General features: G+C 33.4%; 3 protein-coding genes, 1 long non-coding RNA gene and 1 other non-coding gene across 5 annotated transcripts; 1 reads left to right on the forward strand and 4 right to left on the reverse strand.

The window, feature by feature from the left end:
- Positions 1-970: 970 nt before the first annotated feature.
- Positions 971-7,762, reverse strand: LOC111013080 (AT-hook motif nuclear-localized protein 14). Its single transcript, XM_022287450.2, has 6 exons — positions 7,286-7,762; positions 6,399-6,451; positions 2,472-2,603; positions 2,051-2,203; positions 1,551-1,842; positions 971-1,456 (listed from the first exon to the last, which is right to left on the reverse strand). The coding sequence occupies exons 1-6, from the start codon at positions 7,695-7,697 to the stop codon at positions 1,401-1,403; spliced, it is 1,098 nt and encodes a 365-aa protein (XP_022143142.1). The 5' UTR covers positions 7,698-7,762; the 3' UTR covers positions 971-1,400.
- Positions 7,763-11,696: 3,934 nt separating this feature from the next.
- On the reverse strand, positions 11,697-14,619 carry LOC111012942 (c-Myc-binding protein). Its single transcript, XM_022287256.2, has 5 exons — positions 14,461-14,619; positions 14,258-14,330; positions 14,080-14,128; positions 13,201-13,324; positions 11,697-12,017 (listed from the first exon to the last, which is right to left on the reverse strand). The coding sequence occupies exons 1-5, from the start codon at positions 14,473-14,475 to the stop codon at positions 11,931-11,933; spliced, it is 348 nt and encodes a 115-aa protein (XP_022142948.1). The 5' UTR covers positions 14,476-14,619; the 3' UTR covers positions 11,697-11,930.
- Positions 14,620-16,095: 1,476 nt separating this feature from the next.
- On the reverse strand, positions 16,096-20,625 carry LOC111012940 (RNA-binding ASCH domain protein). The gene is made up of 8 exons (XM_022287254.2): positions 20,464-20,625; positions 20,186-20,362; positions 19,233-19,376; positions 18,374-18,441; positions 18,234-18,284; positions 18,072-18,131; positions 17,341-17,979; positions 16,096-16,441 (listed from the first exon to the last, which is right to left on the reverse strand). The coding sequence occupies exons 2-8, from the start codon at positions 20,310-20,312 to the stop codon at positions 16,403-16,405; spliced, it is 1,128 nt and encodes a 375-aa protein (XP_022142946.1). The 5' UTR covers positions 20,313-20,362; positions 20,464-20,625; the 3' UTR covers positions 16,096-16,402.
- On the forward strand, positions 18,325-19,134 carry LOC148209937 (uncharacterized). The gene is made up of 2 exons (XR_015792809.1): positions 18,325-18,461; positions 18,854-19,134. It is a non-coding gene; the product is annotated as an uncharacterized LOC148209937 (long non-coding RNA).
- A 2,247-nt stretch (positions 20,626-22,872) lies between the features above and the next one.
- On the reverse strand, positions 22,873-22,945 carry TRNAR-CCG (transfer RNA arginine (anticodon CCG)). The gene has a single exon. It is a non-coding gene; the product is annotated as a tRNA-Arg (tRNA).
- Positions 22,946-23,119: the final 174 nt, after the last annotated feature.

Below are 23,119 nucleotides of genomic sequence, written 5' to 3' on the forward strand. Positions count from 1 at the left end.
CCCTCTGTCTCATACACTTTTGCCTTTATCAAAAAGGGATTTGCACCAAAATCCCTTTGGACCTGAATTTAAATGCAAAAAATAGATACACCTTGGAGAAATATGTGGGATTTGCTCCCACAAAAGGGTTCTTCACCATTTTCAAAGTACCCTTTTTTTTGGTTAATTTCAAAAGGTTTACTAGAAAAAGTTGAACAAGTCAATGAGTTTTGCAAAAAGGCCACACCCAAAAGACAACTTTTCAATTTTCTATCAAACCCATCTTAAAAGATTTAATTTTTTTTAGCATTTTTTTAGATCATTTGAATGATAATCATTTAAAGGGTTGAAAACCAAATATGATGTGATAAGAAAAGCAAAAGAGGTGAGTTTGAGACATACTTATACTAATGGTTTGTGGTTTCATTTAAGGGAGAAGGTGTAGTGTTGGATCCCTTTATTGGATATTATTGTCATCCTCCAATCAAACTTGGAAGATTCCCATCAAGTCATTACCCATCCTATCTAAAACCTTTTTAAAAATTAAAAGTTTTTTTTTCCTCTCAGAGTTGAACCCATGCAGCTTAAGAATTAACCCACGATATTTTTGTCTTTTTGTTCGAGAATATGTCTTAGAAAATTGAACTACCCGCAGGTTGACAACATGTTCGTGTCTTAATTTGTTCAGAAGACAATAATTCAATAATACATCAAATTTTTTATTAACAAGTTTTAACAGTTTTTTTTTACCAGATGACATAATTGAGAAGCTTTAATATATCAAGGATAAAATTAAGAATTTTAAAAGGTTAAGAACCAGATTCAAACCTACCTAAAAGATTAGGGACCATTAAGACATACCACATCATAAGGTAAATAGAAGTTACTACTAACCCAACCCAACCCGATCCCGGATGTTGTTTTACATCAAGAAATCATAATCTTTGTGAGTTCATCAAATAACATTGTTCATCACAAGAAGATTAGTGCATAGAAATCTAAATCACCAAAGAGGTGTTTGTTTATATGATCAAATTGGAAATTGCAAACTGTAACTACAACAACCTTTGTTCCATCTAAAGCAAAAAACAGGAGAGAATTAGAATTAGACAGCAACAACATGCAAATACACCATGAAAGGTGGAAGGATGAAAACTTGGAAAGGGGAAAATAAAATGCAAAGAGAGCATAAAAAAGATTTAAAAAAGAAAAAATAAAGAAAAAAAGAAAGAAAAGAACTTCTAAAGAGTTTGTTATCACCTTTACAGTATGGTGCATACTACAACCAGAATTAGCTCTAAGACAGAGTGAAAGAGAAGATTGCTGGCATGGCAACTGTTGATATTGTACATTTTATCTACGACAAACTTTGCAGTCCCGTCCTGTCCCGTCCTGTCCCATCCCGTCCCTTTTGTTAACTCTTAATCGGGAATCTGATCGTAATCTCCGTTTTCGGGAGAATGATGGCTTGTTCTTCCTGCAAAAAAGCTCACAATCTCATAATATCACAAGTTCGCAAAAGGGAAAAAGATGAAGAGATTGTGTGCGTCTTTTTGGTAATCAAATTATACCTGTCAAATCGTAAGCACTGTTTGTGGCATCCAGACCCATCCTCCAGTCTGTGGGCCGCTGAGATGTCAGATTCACGCCCCGGGGCTGAAGCAAGAAATGACCCTCCCCAATGCCTTGGTGTTCATCATTTCCCCTGACTTGATTACCTCCTGAGTCGATGGTCGAGCCATAGCGTAGACCCGACATCGACGTCCCACCAACAGGTGAGGGCAACTTGCCAGCAGATGCGTCACCTTTTGCACCACCACCAACGTCCTTCTTTGGGTCGATCACAAAAGTACCAACAATAACCTGACATGGACGGGACCGTACCGCACTAAGCAAAAAAGTAATATATCTAAAACTCTTTAAGACTACTAACTAAATAGAGTTACATGAATGCAATAAAACATTCAAGCATCAGACTAAAATCTCATCCTACGTCTGTCCAGTGCCTAGAACTAAATTTATTCAGGAAAATACAAACAATACAATCAACAAAATTAATCGACTATCATACCTGCACGGGTCCAGCAGCCTTCAATGGTCCACCGACTCCCCCTCCTATGATATGACCATCAGAACTAGACAAACATACACTAAGACCACCAGTCTTTCCTCCGATGTCAGTACGTACATAAGATCCGCATAATGAAACAATCTCAAAACGACCCTAATAGTATCATTCCGTGCAAGTAATTATTATAATGCATAAGTCATAATAGATAAATTTCCGGAGGAAAAAAAACAGAGATCATCATCAAAACAAACAGCCAGATTATCTCTTATCCATTTTACACAAAATTATATCAATAATGTGAATGAAATTCATCTGCGATTGCATATTTATGTTATTCTGCTACAAAGTGTCGTTTTCCTTTTCTTTTCTTTTGTGCACCAAAGAGAGAAAATACAACATCATATGGAGAAAACCCAAGTACCTCATACGTAATATTGCCTCCGGATGTGGCTGGCTGACGGAGAGATGCATTGGAGATCGAACCAGAAGCAGAAAGGATACAGATTTCCCGCTTGCATTGCTGCATAAACAGCATAATTTTCTGGCCAACATCCTATTCAACATGACCGTAGTTTGGGTTAAGAGGGTAAAGCAGACAAGGGATAATCATATCTCAACAATCATATAATATAGAGTATCCATATGCCAATATTAAATTAAATTGACTGGTAAACTTGTAAGAAGACAACCAAATATGTGCTTTTTTTAACACAACAGTCAGCTACAAAAGACGAGGGAAGAAGAATTAAGAATTTCCTCCATATCTATCAGTTAAAAAAAGAGCTTTGCTGTAGCAACAAATTAGTAACTTGGAATTTTCTTTTACTGTTCCTTGAAAATGTATAATGCTATTAGCAAATCAGAAAGATGAACACTGGATGACTTTTGAAAAGGGGAGAAAAAAAAATTATTGATGAGAAATCCAAAGTAACGTCCTTTCCCTTTACGTCACAAAACAAGGATAATTTAGCTATTAGATAAGTAAAGATAATTTCATTGACAGAATGAAAACTCTTCAATTGAGCATCAACCAAAGATCTAGCAGATTAGTACTCTCGACAATTCTTTAGGGAGGTGTGGCTTGAACAAATAAGACTCTTTTAGTGATATGAAATGGGTATCATAATCTTTCACTCTTAGTTGGAGCCTGCTCTCAAAGGGCCTTCTGTAAATATTTCTGTTCTCTGATTTGACCCATTGGAGAGCTTTTTATTTCCATAACAATCCCCTATGATTTGGGTGGGTTCTTATCCCCTTTCTTACTATTCCTTCATTAAAAAGAGGAGGAAAAAAAAAACCAAAAACTTCATGAAGAACACTCCAATGAGAAATAATCCATCTAATGACAGCCCATATCAACTCCAAGGAAACCCGCATATTACTCTTGCATCGGCTTCAAAAGGCTGCCTGCATGACATATTGAGAATGAATTCTTGAGGTATAGAGACACACCATTTCACCAAATGAACAAGCGATTTGCATCTCCGCTAAACTTTGCACTAGCATCGCTACCCTAAAGAGAGAGAGTACAAGAAGGATTCCTCTTCTGGAATATACCCATTATTGATGCCTCCAAGAAAAAGAGTCACATAACATCTAAAACTTCTTCAGGCCTTCAGATTTCTAAATTTTTTTTAAAGTACAACATGTGGGATGGGAGATTGAACACAATCTCTTTGTTGGAGATATATATCAATTACCGCTGAGCTATGCTCGTTTTGGCACCTTCAGATTTCTAGATTTCTAATCACAACTTCGAGAGATGATAAAATCATTAGCAGCCAGGTTATTAAACAAAGAATTAACAGAAAAAATGCCTCCAATCAATTAAGTAACCAGGTCCTAGAATCACTTAAGTTGAGGACCTTGATTCAGATGGCCATCTACTCTTATATCTCTCTTGATTCAGATGGCCAGCCCACAACAGCTCCACTTTGCTCAAACCCCAAATTGGCAATCCTGAACACTCCTCTTCTTGTTATAGGACAGAACAAAAATTCTTGGAAAAGGAACACAGAGAAGGGAGAAAATGAGAGATCATTTCTAAAGGAGTTTCTCAACCTGAATGCAAATTATCTATATTGTAGCATAACTATTTCAACAACTGTGACCGAGTTTCAAGCTTCACCAGAAGACAAGACAATAGGAAAAAGGAAGACTTGAGCCATCAATTTATCAGTTAGACTACATGGGCATAACTCGGAAAGATAAAGCTAAATTGATACAAATCCAAGTCCACAGAGAAACGAAAGAATGAGTTGTAATGGTTTTCTTTTTTGGGTGATGAAAAACCATACTTTGCTCGAGCAAATGAAAGGATAAAATAATAAGAGGAAGAGGAAGAAGGGAAAAAAGAAAATAAAAGAAGAAGCCCAGATAAGAAAGATCCAGTACAAAAAACCAAACTAATGAGTCTTGAAGTTCTCCCATACTTCTAATTCTGAAGAGTTGTAAAGTTTAGTATAAAATAAGTAGCTATAACTATAAGAATAAGGAGATCGCATCAACTCACAGAGAAAAATTTACACAATAACACCGTAGCAGATAACCAACGAAACATATACAAAGTCCTTCCTTTGACAGCAAGACTGTGAAGGAACCAACAATGTAATGATCATCAATTATTGTTTGATTTTTGCCCTTAATTCCAATTCATATTTTTCAAGTTTTCCTGTTTGCATGCAGCATATTACTCTATCAGAAATGAAACACGACCATAGTGGATATTGCAAATAAGCTTGCCACTCTCTTATTCAAAAATGTGAAGCACTTAATTTAATTCTTCCAAAAGCCATGTGATAAGCATACCTTACGCATATTCAAGAATGTAAATCTAAAACTACCTTTGTGTGTGTGCACAAGTACACGAACATGTGCTCTGATAATGTGAGAGGGGTACTAAGAAACCATTCTCATATGCAAGACGTCCTCAATTTTTTCCATCACCATCCACTATTTATAAGGATTCTCAATTGTATAGGTTCTCAGTTGTGTGTTTTCTTGTTTAAATTACATTTCTCCTGCATTAGCATTACAAGACCTTTTAATTGAGACCTGTTAAAAAAATAAATTAAAAGAGAGGAGACGATTTTTTAATAATGTACCTGAATAATTATTTTTCAACTCCTCCAATATTCCAAATTACCATGTCTATTAAGAAACCAAATAGATATTCTTGTTTTACATATCTCCCTCACAAGAAGTTGAACCTGCACCAAGAGTTTTGTTTTATTTTTCTTCTTTCTGCACTCTAAAATGCCCCAACCATTTCATGTTCAATAGGTTCAGAATTATGAACACTTCCATTGCATAATTTAGATCAGAAAATTCATGGGACCAAGTAGGTGGCCTGAAGATTCTTAATACCGAAGTCTCTAAAGTGAATTACATGGATTTAAGTCCTAGTACCTATTTTTCATGGAGTAAAATTATATTTTTTTGAGTTTTGTATAGGTACGTCGTGGATGGCTACTTTTTCTCCTTTTATTTTACTCTTCCATGTCTACTTTCATCTCTTCCAGGAAAACTAGAAAACTTTGTTTGCTTTCATTTAAAACCAAAGCGGAAAAAAGGGAAAATGTATTAATAATTTAAAAAATGAAGTACAATAGAAGGGAAGATTTACTGCTTTTAAATAGGCTTATTTTCCACAAGAGAAAAAAAAAGTATTATATATATAATCATAAAACTACTTCAAAAGACTTGCGAACAGAATACCAAGTCTTGCATTGTGCCCACCCCCCAAAAGAAAGCAAAACAAAGAAAAGGAAAGAGTGAAAGAAAAAACAGAAAACCATCTGCAGAATCTGTACAACTGGATATCATGCTCCATCAGAGAATGAAAACTCAACCAATTAGTTGAAAAGGCAGACATGTCCTTCAAATTTAGAAGTATTATACATTCAAGCCTTCAAATAACATAAAAAACATCCCATGCAGAAACAATAATATATCAGACCAAAACTATATTAAAGGGCAATATACTCGGAATTAAACTAAGAAGCTATCAACTGCAAACGCACATTTCAAAAACTCTACACCCAGATGCAAAATAGAATCCATCAGAAAATAGTATTCAAGATCATAAAAATTCTCTTGAGATCTTAAATGGTCTTGGTGTCCTATTGCAGTAGCATCATACTAAATATATATGCAAGGACAGCATAAGTGATGTCCCATATTCTTCCGTAAAACTAAGGAGCAGTTGTGTTAATTGTATACCACCCACAATTTTTAGCTATATCATTGTATAGGTACATGCAAATGCAAATGCCTGCACATAACATGCACTTCAATTACATCAATATAAATGGAATCAAGTCTCTCGAAACTATGGAGAATGCATTACCTCACCAGCTGCCACATTAATAACATGTGGTGCAAAACTTTGGCCTGCATTACCTACATCTCCAGTTAGAAGAATAAATTCCAAGTAAGTGTTCGAGCACATATCCATGAGTGAAATAAAAATAACAAGTAAACGAAATTAGAAAGAAAACATATTACTGATAAATCCCCAAATAAGCAGACTGCAAGACTGGAAACATGTTATTTCAGAACATGGAACCATTACAAGCATTCGTAAAATATTGGAAAATCATGGCAGAGCTTCTGTTTGCATCTCTTGTTCAAAATATTTTTCCAACTATTCCTCCTAAAATATTAACTCCGATTGATCTTTCCAATTTGAAACAATTACAAAAAAAATTTCAAGAAATCCAACGAGAACAAATAAATTAATGAACTTTGGTCTATTCTCAAAATAAATGAAAATTGTTTCTTGTGGGAATCATGGTGCAACATAACTGGTGATCAAGAAAGTTCATTATCTACAAAACGAATAAATAAACCCAAGTAAAATATCAGCCATTAACTCTATCTTTATCCTAGAATTACTAAATTCAGCCACAATTTTGATTGAGGAAACTCTAAGGGCTAAGCTATGTCGAGCTCAATTACTGAAAATTCAGGAAACTCCCTAAACACTACAAGGGAGTTGACATGGCTTTTTCTTGAAAAGAAACGTAAGTAGGGTTTAAACTTTAAAGCAAAAGCTTCCAAAAATGGAGACCAGAACGAAATCTCAATTCTCAACCAAGACTAAGAGGAAATAGGGTGAATTCCAAGACCACAGGAAAATTTCACAAAATTCACAAAATTATAAACAAGGGCAAAAGAAAAAACAAGAATTAGAAGGAAATTAGTGGGGGAAAGAGAAAAAGAAACAAAACCCACCAAGTGCTGCCAACTGGGATTTCTTGGAAGGGGCAGAGAAGGAAGAAGAAGAAGCGGAGAGAGCATTAAGGGAAGAGGCGTGGTGGTCCCTCTTGGCCTTGGAGGAGGAAGAGTGAGACGACGCCGTAGCAGCTTTCTTCGCAGCTAAAGCTTCCTCGGGAGTGCCGTACTTCCTGGGGCGGCCCCTCTTCCGGCGAGCGGGCTCGAGGGGCGAGGAGGAGACCGCGGCGGAGGGCACGGAGTGAGGGTAGACGCCGTGAGAGCCGCCGTCTGCGGCGGCGGCGGTGGAGGAGAGGTGGTGGGTGGGGGGTAAAAGTCCATTGGTCGGCGATGTGGTGGTGGTGGTGGGACTTTGATGGTGGTGCTGATGGTGGTGGAAGTAGGAGCTGAGCTGGTTTTCATTGGGTTCCATTTTTGAGATGAGAGAGAGAAACAAAGAAAGAGAGAGAAACAGAGCGTGTGTTTTGGAAAAATAAAAATAAAAATTAATAAATAAATCCTTTTTTTTCTTTTTTTGAAAAGGATTTGCCCTTTTCTTTCTTTCCTTTTTTTTTCTTTTTTTCTTTTGTGTGTGTATCTGTACACTACCGATTTATATTTATCCATAATATCTCATAAATAAACAATTCTTTTTATTTATTTATTTATTAAGTATTATGAGATTTGACTCTCGTTTTTTCCCTTTGACTTAACTCCATCTTCTTTAGGGTTTCTTCTCACCTTTTTTGGCTTCCTTTTCTTTTCTTTTAAATTACCATTAATTCATTGCCTCTCTTTGTAAGAGTAAAATTTTACCTTGGAACTTTATATATATGTGTGTAACTTTTCGGGTTCAAAGATTTTGGAGAAGTCAAATTAGAGGGAAAAAATTGAAATAATGTATATATTTTTTTTGAATTTATGACAAATGTTAAATTTAGATTTATATTGAATAAATAAATGTGATTCATTTTTGATATTTTTTAATTTGATTATCCGTTTAAAAATATTTTATTCCTCTTTTAAAATAAGCTTGTATTTAGTCTACTTCACAATTAGTGTCTTTTAATTAGAAATCAATTTATGCATTTCAACAAGTATTATAAATATAATACATGAGAAAATACATGGTAATAACGAAAACTTCGATACCCAAATGAATTCATTCCCCTTTTTTATTGCTGCAACACACCAACCGAAGTAGAAAGCGAAGCTCCAAAAGGAGGAAATTTATAATTTTGTACTTGAAGTATATATCATTTTCAATCTTTTTCCATATCTTTTAAATGTTTTAATCCTATCTTTTATATATTAAGTTCTTCATTAAGCTTTTAAGAATGAAGGCTATGGAAATTTAATAAAATTTAATTCTTTAATAAGATAGTCCATTTATGAAATAAGTATCTCTCTAATTGTTACAAAAAGAGTTTCGTATCTACCAAACCTTGACAAAAGTCTTAAATTTACAAATTTTTGTTGCAAATAGTGTGTTGATTCTTTCTATTTGTGATGGAGATGCAACGATCCCAGTTCAATCGTAAGTGACAAGCTAGAGTAGTACCATCAATAAACCTAAATACAATAATATGCCAAATAAGTACCTTTATAATAATTGTTGTATCAATTGAAAATGACGACCGTTAGCCTATTGTCACTTGTCACTAAATAATGATGAACGTAGCTTGCTTAGAGCACCACATCATAGAGTCATGCTCGTAACTCAAGCTCATTTATTCTCTCGTGCTCGAGTGTCACATTAAGTACGAGTAATTCAAACTTACCTTTCAAGTTGTGTCGTAGTAGGTCTTTTAAGAGTTGTGTTGCTTGTGTAGTTTGATTGTTGACTGAGTTGAGTTGTGTTGCTGAGGTGACTTAGTTATTTAGGCAAGTTGTCCAAAACTTGGCTTCATTAATGAAATTTGACCATAAAATAAGGCCAGCAAACATGCCATATAATAAAATGATAATAGACCATCTATGTAAAGTTGTAAACCAATCACCAATACTCTAATAAATATGAAGTTTTGCTTATTAAAACGAGTCTAAGTTTTTTATATGTATCAAATCTTCGGTTAAAATGTATATCTAAACAAGATGATTAAAACCTCTAATATAAAGAAAAAGATATTTGAATTTATTTTCAACTATTAATTGCTTTAACTTAAAGTTGCCTCAATAATTCATCTTTGAAGTTTAGGATTTGGTTGAACTTATGTTAGTAGGTGGGTCCAACTCAAGCCCAACTGAATTCACTTGCCAACTTTTAAATTTCTAAACTTTATACCTATAACTATAATGGGCATTGAAACTTTGGAGAGCATAGGATTGTGAGTAGCCCCAATGTCTAATTTGGAGGGGTGTGCCAAAAGATTCATCTTTTCAAAACCTACATAAAATTTAAGGTTAGGTTGAGTAGGTTAAAACTATTCCCTAAAGTGAAATAACTCAAAACCCAAATTTCCAGGGTTAGATGCAAAATCTAGCAACATGTAAAGGCATGAGTTGCAAATTTGGAATGACTTTTCAAAGCACTCCTAGAAGAAACACCACCTCAAAAGCACTTTTAAGTGTTTTTAGAATTTTCTAAATCATTTTTAATCATATAACTAAATGCCAAAAATTTTCTAAAAAGTATGGCTAAGAGTACTTTTCATCATTCCAAAAGTCATATCAAACTCACTTGAAAGCCGTTCACCTTGGTGCATCAATTAGAAAAAAAAAATGAAACAAAAGAGAAAGTTTCAAGGGGAAAATATCTCTTTTACCAGTTCTTTGACATCAATATTTGGTCTTGAAGACAAGTGATTTGAGCTCCTAGAGTTTCTTCTTCTTCCCAAGTAGTAATAATGACAATCGAATCCCTCAATAGCTATAATCTTAAATGTTTATCTTAATATTAAACGGTACAACTGTACAACCTAAGCTACTGTCTAAGCCTAGCAGAATTACCCAGTTAACTCCCTAGATTGTGTTTCAGCCAAGAGTTCTAAAATTACCCTCAGAACTCCATGCATTTGCCAGTAACAGCATTCACAATTAATAATACTTGTTCATCAGATTCTTATTGCATATCTCAACATTTCCTGCCAACCAAATATTTCCAATTTCAGCACTTGGAAAGTAAAAGCTTTGATTTTCCTGCTACATGAATCATGCTAGAGATTTAAGGTAAGTTAGATAAGACACCCCACTTTGCAGCCGGGTGGGTCTCAACTCGTAGTCGTGGGGATAAAGGCACTTACAGAAATCTTTTGAAAACAATCTTGTTGGTTTCCAAGTTTGTGAAGTTTTTTCTTATTCGTGATGGGTTGGTCAGATACTTTGTTTTTGGGAAGATCCTCGCTTGGTTTTCTCCCATCTTTATCACCCTTCTTCTATGGAAGTGCACTTTCGTAGCTTGTGTCTTTTCTTTATCTGGGAGTTCCACTTCATACAACCTTAGTTTTAGGCGTCCTTGTTCCAAAGGAAACCTTTTGAAGTGTTGTCTTTGCTTTCTCTATTGCATGGGTTCCATTTTTTGCCCTGGGTCTAGAAATCTTCATATTTAGACCCCCATTCTCTTGGACCCCTTGTAGATTATAAATTATTTTTGTCTCTATTGTGTGACTTTGGCCCTCATGGCCTCTCTCTTCTCTTCTTTGCCCTTGCTTTGGAAGGTTAAAGACTTCGAAAAAAATCAAATGTTATGTTTGCTGGGTAGTCTATGGGAGGATTAACATTGTCGACTTTATCCGAAGGTTTTCCTCCATGTTACCGAAGCCTTAGCGATGCATCTTGTAAAACTTTGGGTATGAAGATTTGGATCACGAGATGTAGAGATGTCAATTTGAAGTTTCAACATGGGATAATTAGAGATTTTTAGTGTACTTTCAGCTCATAATAGGTCCTGATGTTCGAATGTTGGAGGTAGTTTCGTCCATCGTTTTGGTATAAAGAAGTTTGACAATTGACATGTAATTTTTCGAGCAATTTTATCCGAATCTGACTTGAAAGGAATAAGATAATGTTTAGATGAGTTGAGAGTTCTCGAGGTGTAACCAAGGAGTTCTGTGAAACAACAAAAAAAAAATGTTACAAATTTTTTCCATCCAGATAAAGCATAAAACAAAAGAGCTACCAAAGAAGACAACTCCTCGAATGTCAAATAAATACTTAACCTCAAGCCCTTCCAAAAAAGCCTCCAAACTATGGTGGAAAAGGAGTACAGACACAAAAAAATTTATTCAACTTCTCATTTTTGCTCCCACAAAGAACACGCCAGTTGTTTCTGGTCCTTTTAAGAGGCTACCTTGTGTTTTGGGCTTTTTTCTTTTTGCATAACCCCTCCTATTTTTATCTTGATGAAAATTTGGGGTGGAGATAGTTCGGCTATTTCCATGCAACGTTTTCAGTTTCATTTTCGAGTGGACTTTAACAACATCACAACAAGATCGACAGAACTCAAGTGAGTTTTCAAGAACAAACAATGTCAAGAATCACGGGTAAAAAGATAGATACAAACCTCATACAATTCAACATTTCAGCAAATATCTTCCTTCCTCTTCAAACATGCATAAGCAAAACTGCAAAAGGTCTTCACATACCTTTAAGGAATAAGATACCACATTTTTTCTTGGCTGTTATACAGAAAATTCATCTACCTCCTATGTGCAACTGCATGAGTCGTTCATAGTTTATCGTTATCATCCTCACCATCAGTGGTATCCCTGGTAGATGATACAGCGACATTATGCGAGCTTTTAAGTTCTTCCAACTGCAACAGAAATACAAACCTATGAATTTAATTTCAAGAGGCTATAAAACAGGAAAATAACAAAACAGTTTAAAATTTTAAAAATCAGACCAGTTAATCTCAGGATATGTAATCAATAACTATTAATTAGAAAAATTCAATTGTAAGGTAGCAATATCGATATACAGACTCACAATCAAAGTTCCAAATTGCACATAGCCAATTTTGAGCTGAGAGCTTGACATTCTAGTTCTACAATCCTAAGGAGAATTTACTTCACGGGAATGTGGGAATGAGAATCATTCTCTCTTCCCATTTACACTATTTACTATGTTAGTTAAAGAATGTGATAGGACTTCCGACTTCTCAAAATACAGAAAACTAACAGAGGTAACACTTCAAGCTTGCAACTATTACATTAGCTTCCCTTCTAGATCCCTGATTTCCTCATCCTCTTTCTACCATAAGCATAAGTAAAACAAACTGGTGGTTAATCAACCGTATTATAATGACTCCCTACTCATTTCTGGATAGGATATGCTGATGTTTCCGTTCTCCAATTTTGGTAGATTAAAACCACCATTTTTCTTCACCTTTTTTTTCTCTTGTTTCCCTACTTTCTTCGCGTGTCCTACACCATTTAAACTCCAAGACTTGATCAACTAATCATACTAGTTAGTGTGGCAGACGATATAAAAATATATATAAGACCAGTGTTTTAAACGCACTTCTGTGTCTTGCCATTTTTGCTTTATTTTATTCTTTCAAATTTTTTATGGGGACATTAAAAATTATCCCCCCCAAAACCCTCATTTCTCTAAACAATCTCCTACAAAAACTCTAATTTCTTAAAACTTTCATTATCTTATTATTTATAATATTATATTTTTACGCTTCACGCTTAAGCTCCCAAGGACTTGTTTTAGTGCATCTTGCACTTTAAATGATATTCCTTAACAATTCTCTTCACTTGAGGGCTCAAAATTAATACAATATCCAACAAGTGACTGTCTTTATTAATTATAAAATAATAATAATAAAGAATAACATTATAGGAAACTGAAGTTAGAACCTCTTGCTCTAATACCATATTAAATCACCACTCAACTAAAAAGCATAAGCTGATAGATTATAATATACTAATTTATTTATATGTATTCTTAACAACAAGCAACAGTAGCGAGCCAGGTTACTTCAACACTACCTCTTTACAGGTTTCCTTGTGCGTAGATAAAAGCTCATCATACTTGACTCGTAAATCTGCGACCTCAGATTGTAACTTCTCATATTCAGCTACAGAGGGACCCCCTAGTCTTTGTTGAATAAATCTGTCAGAGAAAAGAAAAAATAAAAGTCCAATAATTACGTCCAATTGGAATGTACATTAATAAAAACTTTCGGAAATCTGACTACTTCATAATCTTCAATGAAATTTTCCTATAAATGTCAATTATATCGTCGAACTTTTGAAGATAAGTACTTTGAAGTTTGAACTTTCAATTATATCGTCGTACTTTTGAAGATAAGTAATTTATTGTTTGACTCTCTATAATACCACAATACATGCTCCTGTGGTTTGCTTATCATGATTAAGGAGAAAAGATTGACTTTTCCTCACAATTGTAAAATAAATGACTAATAAGAAAAAAATTCTGAAAAACGAATTTAGTCCAACTTTGTGTTCAAACAAACCAGAATTTTATGAATGAGTGAATAATGAATTTTAAAAAAAAAAAAATCGAAGCTTAGGAAACAAAACGAAGAAAAAAAAATAATAGGTTACTTAAGAGGTCAAAATAAGATCTAAACCCACTTGAAAAACTTGGTCTTGACAGCTTGTAACAGAGATCTACAACTGATTGGACGAAATTATTAGTCGATTCAGAGATTTTTATATGCCACTAATTACGAAAATAAAACATCTAACAGAGACATTATGCTCCATGAATTATCAGTCAGCTACAAAACTAGATAGTTAGAACAACGGTTAATCTCAACTATTGATATTCCACTAACAATCACAGATTCACAGGGGCAAGCAAGACAAACGGATATGATCCAAGAACTCAAAGCAAGAACTTACTCGAGGGCAGAGGAAGGCTTGTCATTTTGCTCATATAATGCAACCAGAACTTCAAAGTTCAACCCACCAAAAGAAATGGAAAATGGAAAATTTATCAAAAAATATAAACAAAGAAAGAATTGCAGGAAGGAAAAAAGAAAGACGGAGAAGAAGCAGAGAAGTGGCGAATAAAACCAACCTTTGGTGAAAGCATCAACAACGCCATTCGACTCCAAATACTTCCTAAATGCTTCCTTCTTCGCTTCCTTTTCCTAAATCGAAGAAATGGGATCCCAATTATGACAGAGATAGAGCGATACAAACGAATTTGGATGGACAATTTCCATGGAAAGAAGCAAAAGGAAGGTAGGGGAGAAACTAAAATGGGGAAATAGATCTGACCTCTTTGTGTCCCATGGGGGAGAAACGGTGGTTCCTCCTCCACAGTAGTTTGCTGGTTTGGTGTTCGATTCTTCGATGGAATCCGTCCCCATTTCCGCAAGAATAATGGTTTTGGGGCCGGCGGATGTCTGAATTCTGACCCGCACAGAGACTTCAGCCTTCGATTGCCGTGGCCCATGATGCTGAATTTCACCGCAGCCCAACATTACAGGATTTACAATATATATATATGCAGGGAATTTTGAAATGCCTAAAATTTAGGTCTTTTTTGGCAGATGAACAGGGCAAATTTTCCAGTCCAGTGGAATTGGAAATTTTTCTAGTGCTCCTCTAAGATTTTTTTCTTCACAAATAATTTATAATTGATGTTCCACGTGAAGGACAAAAATTTCAGTCTGGAATATGGATACTACTTTTTGTTATCAGCCACATTAGCATTATTTAGGAATGTATTTAATGGTGAGAGACTTTTTTACAATTCTGTAAGTTTTAGAGCTTAATTTTTAGGATTAGAAGTTTGTAGATGCAATTACGAAAACTACTGTAGTTTATGGTGATTTATGTAATTTGTAAATTGAAAGTTTATAAATATAATTGAAATGTATTAAAGTAAAATGTTAATAGACATAAGTATCAAAATGTTTGGACTAAAATTATAAGTTAATTTACTAAATTTATTAAAGTGATTATTAGATCATCATAAACTAACAATTTGTTTTTATGGAATTAAAAATATAGTATTATACTTCTTTGATAAATTTTAAAATGTACGCAATAAAAACAATAAGGAAATTTTGTTCTCCAAAAAAAAAAATTGAAGAAATTTTATAATTTAGTATGAGGAGATTTTCATTTTCTATACGGCATTTAGAAAAGGTAACCACTTTATGTATTAATTTGTCAAGATTTAAATATATGCCTGAATTTGTTAGAGCTTAATTTTGAATGATTCTTTGAAGATTTTAATTTTCTTTTAATTAGTAACTAAATGTAGAGAAAGTTCAATTCTAAAACTCGAAAGAGATGTCTTTTATTAGTACAACAACAACCTACAAAAGATATCTTAATCAGTTAACTAAGTTTGCAATGGAAAAAATTGTGATAAAATTCAATTTTAAAATTCAAAGAAATAAAATTGAAGATCGAGAGTAAAATTGATTGACCTTGCAAGTCCAAATAAAAAAATGTACTCTTTAAACAAATATTTTTATATAGTAATAGATTTTTTATACCATTTATCATATTTATTTATTTATTACAAAAATATTAATAGATTATGGATAGATGTTTATTTAATATCTGCCGCTTAAAAAGCGACTTATCTAGTCTCTAAAATTTGTAAATCGGTTCTAAATGATCCTTAATATAGTTTAATTGAACAATTTTAAAAGGACATGAAGTCAAACAATAAAATTAGTCCATTTTATAAGATTAGTCAACAATAAAGAAGTTCTAAAAACTCATTCTAAACTACCAAGTATTCATTTAAAAACTTCAATACTTCAAATTTTATGGACAAAAAGTATATTTTACCCTAATTTTAAAAGTCATTGGTTCAAATCGCCGCCCTACATTGTTGAACTAAAAACAATAATAATAAAATTCAGAAATCTGACCATAATTATGAGATATAAATGATGTAAATCAAGCTCTAATGGTTTTACATTAAAGGAAAAAAAAGAAGAAGCTGGTATTTATCCTTATTGTCTGCATTAGATATAATTATAACTTCATAAACCAAGGAATTAATCATAAACAAGAACGAATACTAAAAACAACTGTAAAGGCATCCCCTCTTGAAACTTGAAAGAGATACACTGCCCATTTGTAGACTTACAGTTGAGTTTAAAACACCTGAAGAAACAGCTACTCAATAGGAAGTCACTCTCACATAACACTGCTTTCTATGTACAAAGCTCCTCGCCATCGAATCGATCGACATTCATGTCGGTCTCAGTCCTCTTAATGCAGCAGCGAAGATCTGAACACGACACCAGACTACTCAGCAATTCATGTAGCCAATAATAATCGCATAACAAACAAGAATATCGATCATTTTATAGCGAGTTGGAAATGATTTTTTAGAGCATTTTTAGAAGGAAAAAAAAAACCATTAACCAAGTTCTTACTCTATAAAAGGTACTTTTCATCGTTCCACAAGTCATACTATCACTATTACTAGAATCTTTATGGTTTAAAATCCTACTCTTCACCTAAACTTTCAAATATTTCATTTTAGTCCTTCAAATGGGAAAAGTTCAGCTTTACTCCCTAGACTTTGCATAAAAGCTTATAGGTTAAATTACAAATTTAGTCTATAAATTTTAAAAATTGTATCTAATAAATCCCTAAACTTTCAATTTCGTGTCTATTGATCCCTAAGTGTTTAGTAAGTTCTTGAACTTTTAATATAATGTCTGATAGGTCATGGACCTTTTCGACATTTTACGATTGAATTTTGTTTCTATTATAACCTTAAACTTTCAATTGTCTAATAAGTTTGAATTTTAAAAAAAATGTTTAATAGGTCAGAGACCATAAATTTTCAATTCTATCTAATAAAAGTCTAAATTTAAAAATATGTTTAATAGGTTAGAGACAATTAAAATTTCATGAACTTATAAACATTAAGGACTTTTGAGGGACATATTAGACATAACTTAAAAAAGTTGAGAGACTAGACTTGTAATTTGATCAAACTTATTTTAGTCCTTGCTATTAATTTTCTATTAATCATTTTAACAAAAAAAAAATCTGAGTGGACCATTAGCCTATTTTCCAAGTAGATATCAATTCGTACCACTTCTTAAAGCGAAGTGCTAATAAAGGTTATTTTTGTACACAGCAATTCATGAAAACAAAGAACAGGAACACGCATACCTTAGGAGCTCCACTGTGCTGCTTTGGATGTGCACAAAGCGCCCGAGATCGAGAGTCATAGCTACTAGTTTGTTCCTCAATATTTTCTTGTGAAACCTCTTCGAAACCTCGGTGGAAGTTGGTAGGTTGAGGTTTATCTCCTTCCAAGAATTCAGTTCTGGATTTACCTGTCCTTCCAAGATCAGAGGTATAGTCGTGGACAGAAGTTTGCGGGTCCTGGTTCTTTCTTGGAAACTGAGTACCGGCTGCTCGAGCACCAGCTATCACAGCACGTGGTAGCTCAATATTTGCTCCTGAAACCTCTTCAAAACCTCTACAGAAGTTGGTAGATTTAGGTTTATCTCCTCCCAAGAATTCAGTTCTGGATTTACCTGTCCTTCCAAGATCAGAGGTATAGTCGTGGACAGAAGTTTGCGGATCCTGATTCTTTCTTGAAAACTGAGTAGCGGCTGCTCGAGCACCAGCTATCACAGCACTGAGTTTTGATGACTTCTCCCCTTCAAATCCTCCAGTCTCGGGAGAACATGAAGAAACAGATCCAGGCTTCAAGGAGAATGGATCTCGAGGATCTGGAAGTTGAAATTTTACAGGCAAGGGACATGTAACTCGGGTAAGACCTCTGACTGCTGCTTCAAATATCTGAACAGATATAATTTGATTTTAGAACATATGGGGATACAAAAAAGTAACATTAAGAAAAAAAAAACAAAAACAAGTTAGCATGTCTCCACCTTCTTTTCTAGGTTATAAACACGCTGGTAACCTCGCATCTCGAACGGAATCAGCAATTTCTAAAACGGTTAAAAGAAATGCAATCCAGCAAATCAGTACTTTGCTGAAATTTGATTTTATGTTCAAATCAGTAATGCATCAGTATGAAACACGGTACACACCTGTGGTTGTTCACAGAGCCAGCAGAAGTCAGTCTGTGCTTCTAATCTAACCTGCATTCAGATAAAATTGGTTTTTCTTTATTAAAAATGTGGTAACTCAATAAACTAACGTGTTGGTAAGGAAAAAGTAAGCTACCCACCCCTTCAGGTACTTTATCCCAGTTTTTCAGTTCATCGCCCTGAAGACAGCCAACAACTTCAACACACCCTAAATGAGAAGGACAACAGGTGAGAAATTGATATGTTACACATTTAATACACTCTATAGCTCTTGTAGACTAACAATCAGCATTTTTCAATTGGGCTTTAAAAGTTAGACTCAAGCTACATAAGTGGAAGTATAATTCATCTTCACCCAAAAAAATTAAAAGGCGTAAATAAATAATCAAGCATGGGTTTTTGGTTATTAGGAATCTCTAAGACTTTGCATGTTGTGAGAAAATTCCAAAAATTTTAATATCCTAAATAGATGTCCACCAGAAAACTTGAACTCGTACCCCAAAGTCCCTAGTCTAACAGAGATTCTTTTCATATTTACTATATTGGAAAATACAACCATTGTCAACATATATATTAATTTTTAATATCCTAAATATATATCATGCATGCTCATTGCTCAGGATAGACAATGTAAGTGTGCCGATCATGAAGATATGCAGTCATATCGTCCATAAGAGGCTCAAAATCACAGTCAAACGAGTGATGATCATGACAAGTGCTGTAATGTTTATATGTCAAGCTGAAACATATCAAGGCATGCACTTGGAGAGATAATATGGACCAGCAGCATAGACTCTCAGGTTTGTGGAAATCAAGATATCTATCAACATTATTATAACGCTGATTAATAATAAACTTCAGAACTGTAACTTTAACTTTATAGAATGTGATATTTCAGTTCCAGGAGTACTGCAATATAGTTAGGAAAGGGCACCAGAATAACACATCAACCAGTAACATAAGGAATGTGTATCATGAAAAATCATCACATTTAAATACCTAAAAGTCTTGAAACTGGATAATGTTCTGGAAACTTAAGATCAGTAATTCCATCCAAAGCATAAATTTCTCTGTAAAAGTCCTCCATTGCTTTGATTGTAGAATCCTCGGGAACCTTACTTGCAGCATGAATCCAAAGACGGCCTTCAGATATTAAATTGACAAGTTCAGGATTTAGAATAATCCTCACTAATTAAAATTATCACAAAGAAAAGGGAAATAAACTAACAAAGGATACACCAATATAAAAAATAAACAATGGAACTAAAATGAAACACATGCGCACACAAACATTCGATGTCCTACAATGTCCATATTTTTTGTGCCCGCGAGATTCGGCCATTCTTAGCTATTATGTCTGTTAACCCATTTGAGTTTCAAAGTCCTTTTGATTACCCCATTATTTTTAAATTTTCAGTCAACAGGATAAATTATCTATCAATAAGCACAGTTAATGATGATTTTGTTCTTTTAAGAAAAGGAAAAAAGAAGTTAAGCCTATAAAAACATCTTATACCAAAATTTTCCTATTAAAGTTTTCTTTGTTTAGTTTTTTACTTGTACAAAAATCTTGTTACAATTTTAAAAATAAAGACATTTTTTAGAATTTCAAAAAGGTTTTTGAAAAATGTTAGTAAATAAATAATTAGAAAATTAAAGACATAAATGCTACCAACGGATCCCCAAACGATCACAGTTTTTGACATTTTGTTAAGATAATCTCGAATCGGTTAGGGTTTGATACAGAATCAAACAAACGGCAAGCAGTAAAAAGTAACTTCAAACTATGTGGTTCGCCAATTCTGCTTCTCAACTCTGCTTTCCCTTGGCCAATTCGCCAATTCAGCTACAAACCGATTAAACAGAGCTCCGCTCCAGAATCAGAAAGTAGATTTAAATTGGCTATGGGCACATGATTTTGGTACCAAATGACTGAGTTTAAGAAAACGAACCTCTGACAGGCGCAGGCCAGGCTCTGCCCTCAATGCGTTTAATTCCGTAGACCAGAAGAGAAGCCCATGGCTGATGCATAGTCAAACAAGGGTTTGAAAAGTTGCCAGAATTCCTTCCTTTCATCATGTCAATTTTGCAAACAAAATCGTGCCCTAGAATTTCTTTACCCCTTCTGTCTGGTTCCACCAAATCACAACAAAAATTGAGCGCCAAAGTTAATGAAAAACGAATGGCGGGGCGTGATAAAATCAAGTGGGTTCGCGAAAATCTGAAGTACCTCGCAACAACGACGACGCAGAAGAATCGACAGGGAAATTTTCTCAATTTCGAAAATTAAAATGCATCCATGGCTCGCTTTGTTAGTCAGATTTCGAGTGTGATCTCAAATCTCGACGGATTTTCAAATAGATTTGAGTCATTCGGCAGGATTTCATAGAATTTTAATTAAATTATGTATTTAACTTTCTTATATTTTAATTTTTAGTTCATAGATTTAGATTAAAAATCTAAATCAATACATTTTTATTTTTATTATTCTTTTTACTTTTAATATTCAAATAATTTAATTATATTCATTTCTAATCATTCTCATTTCCAAACAATTTAAAATCATTTTCTTGACTTCACTGGTGACTTAAACTCTACCAAACAAAATCTTTTAACTACTGTAAGCAGAGATTCGAAAGTCTATTTTTCTTAGATACATGGAATATAGTAGTTGAACTAGATACCGTTTCTAAAATTTCGTTAAATAATTTAACTTCTATGAGTTAAAATTTAATCTCTAAATTTTTGTATATCATCAAATAATCTTTATAGTTGAAATTTATAATAATTTAGCCCTTATTGTGAAATTTTCATTGATTTAAAGTATTAATGATAACTTGGTTTCTAAAATTCCATCAGATCTCCGATTTTTCTATCATTTGATAAAGTATATAAATCATGATTTCAAGTTTTTAGCATATATTCTAATTTGGTTGAGTTGAGTTAGGGTGTATAAGATTTTTTTTCCCCTTAAAAAACTACTTTTAACTGCACAAGTTGTAAATTTGTGCTAACCCAATGATCCTATCAAAATAATGAACCTACGTACCCTAAATTAATTCAACCATTAAATATTTGTGTTGGGTGATTTTGATTGTTGAAATAACATGTTAAGATAAATGAATGGTGAAATTGTTAGTCATTTATTGCGGTAAAAAATGATTTAAGATAGTTTATAAACTGGCAACCAATATAGAAGTCAAAATTACCAACTTTGTTTGGAAGAACATCATGTATCGGTTAAGTATCCTCCAAGTGCTGATCACCAATAACAACGACTAATAGTTCGAACTATGAGCTCATAATCAAACACCTACGCTCTTCACCTACACACCATGAGGCTAACACTGACTATACATCTTTTTGTTCTAGTAAACCTTTCAAGCTAAATCCCTTGGTTATTATTAGGTGGATGGCTTGTTATTACTTTATTTAAAAGTCCAAGTTTCTCACTTGTTGCTTCGTAGAGATGGTAGGGACATGTTAGCTCTTTAATAATATCAAACTACTAGAATAGATAGACAATATAAACGTAACTAAGCGGTTAAAATATCTTGCTTATTACGAAATTTCAATCTCATTCTCACATTTGTCGTACTAACAGAAATCACTGGAATAAATAGAAAATGGGATATTTTCAAATTTATTCCTTATAACAAATAGGAGATCTATCAACCATACTCATTTTTAAATTTTTTAGCTCAAGGAGTGATATTCAAACCACCAACTTATTAATACTAATACGTGTTTAATCCACTTTTGATATTAGACTTGATCAAGGGTCTTTTTTTTTTTGTTATATGTAAAAAACTTAAAAAAATATATATTTCAATATTATTTTAAAAAAGCAAAAGAGGGGGAGGCGAAGTGAACCACAGAAAAAAATTGTTAAAATACTATTTTAACTCCTATACTTTCGGTTTTAGTTTAATTTGATCCCTATATTTTCAGAATGTCTAGAACTTTAGTTCATTTTTTACCTCTATATTTTTTAAAATGTTCGTTTTAATCCCTATACCTTTGAAATGTGACCATTTTATCTTAATTCATTATATTTATGTTTCAGATCTTTAATATTTTTATATAATATATATTTCTTATTTATTTTATCAATTTTAGAGTAAAACTCGAATGATAAGTTTTGAAAAACGATATACCATTAATAAGTAAAATTCAAATTCTTTTTCGACTTTTAGTTTCAATTCGTTAAATTTATGCTTTAGATGTTACATATACATTTCGAAATTAACATAGATAAATATTATTTAAAATATATATATTATAAAATAAAATCTTATCAATCCTCACCTCCAAATATGGTTTCTGACATGAATATATACTTACTTTTTTCAAAGGTTATGTCATGAATATTGCAAAGACTTGACTACGTAGTTGAATATGTATTTTGCTCCTGAATGAAAATTCTAGATCTGTCACCGTCGATATTGAAGTTGCCTATATTTATCAACATTTTCATAAAATAAAGAATTTAAAATTTCCATCAAAATCGAGATATAAATTTTTAAACAAATTTGATGATAAATTTGGAGGAAAAACAATGAGTAATATTATTTTGAATCTCAAAAAAGGAATCAAAAGCACAAAGTAGAAAGTTTTGAACATTTCAAAAAGAATGGTCCGTTCACGGTGGGACTCGAACCCACAGTCTCCCGCTCCGGAGGCGAGCGCCTTATCCATTAGGCCACGCGAACTGATTTGTTATACAATCATCTAAACTTGTAAATATATTGAAAAACATATTTGAGAGAATATTAGGCGAAATTTTGAAGACAACACTATAAAATTATTGTGAGCGGGAAATTTATTTGTTTATTTTTTTTAAATGAAGGGAAATTTTTATTTTTAACTCATGTGAGAGGTCTAGG

Source organism: Momordica charantia (genome assembly GCF_013281855.1).
Source record: "Momordica charantia cultivar OHB3-1 chromosome 8 unlocalized genomic scaffold, Mcharantia_2.0 BLBB01000008.1, whole genome shotgun sequence".
In the NCBI taxonomy this organism is placed as follows: domain Eukaryota; kingdom Viridiplantae; phylum Streptophyta; class Magnoliopsida; order Cucurbitales; family Cucurbitaceae; genus Momordica; species Momordica charantia.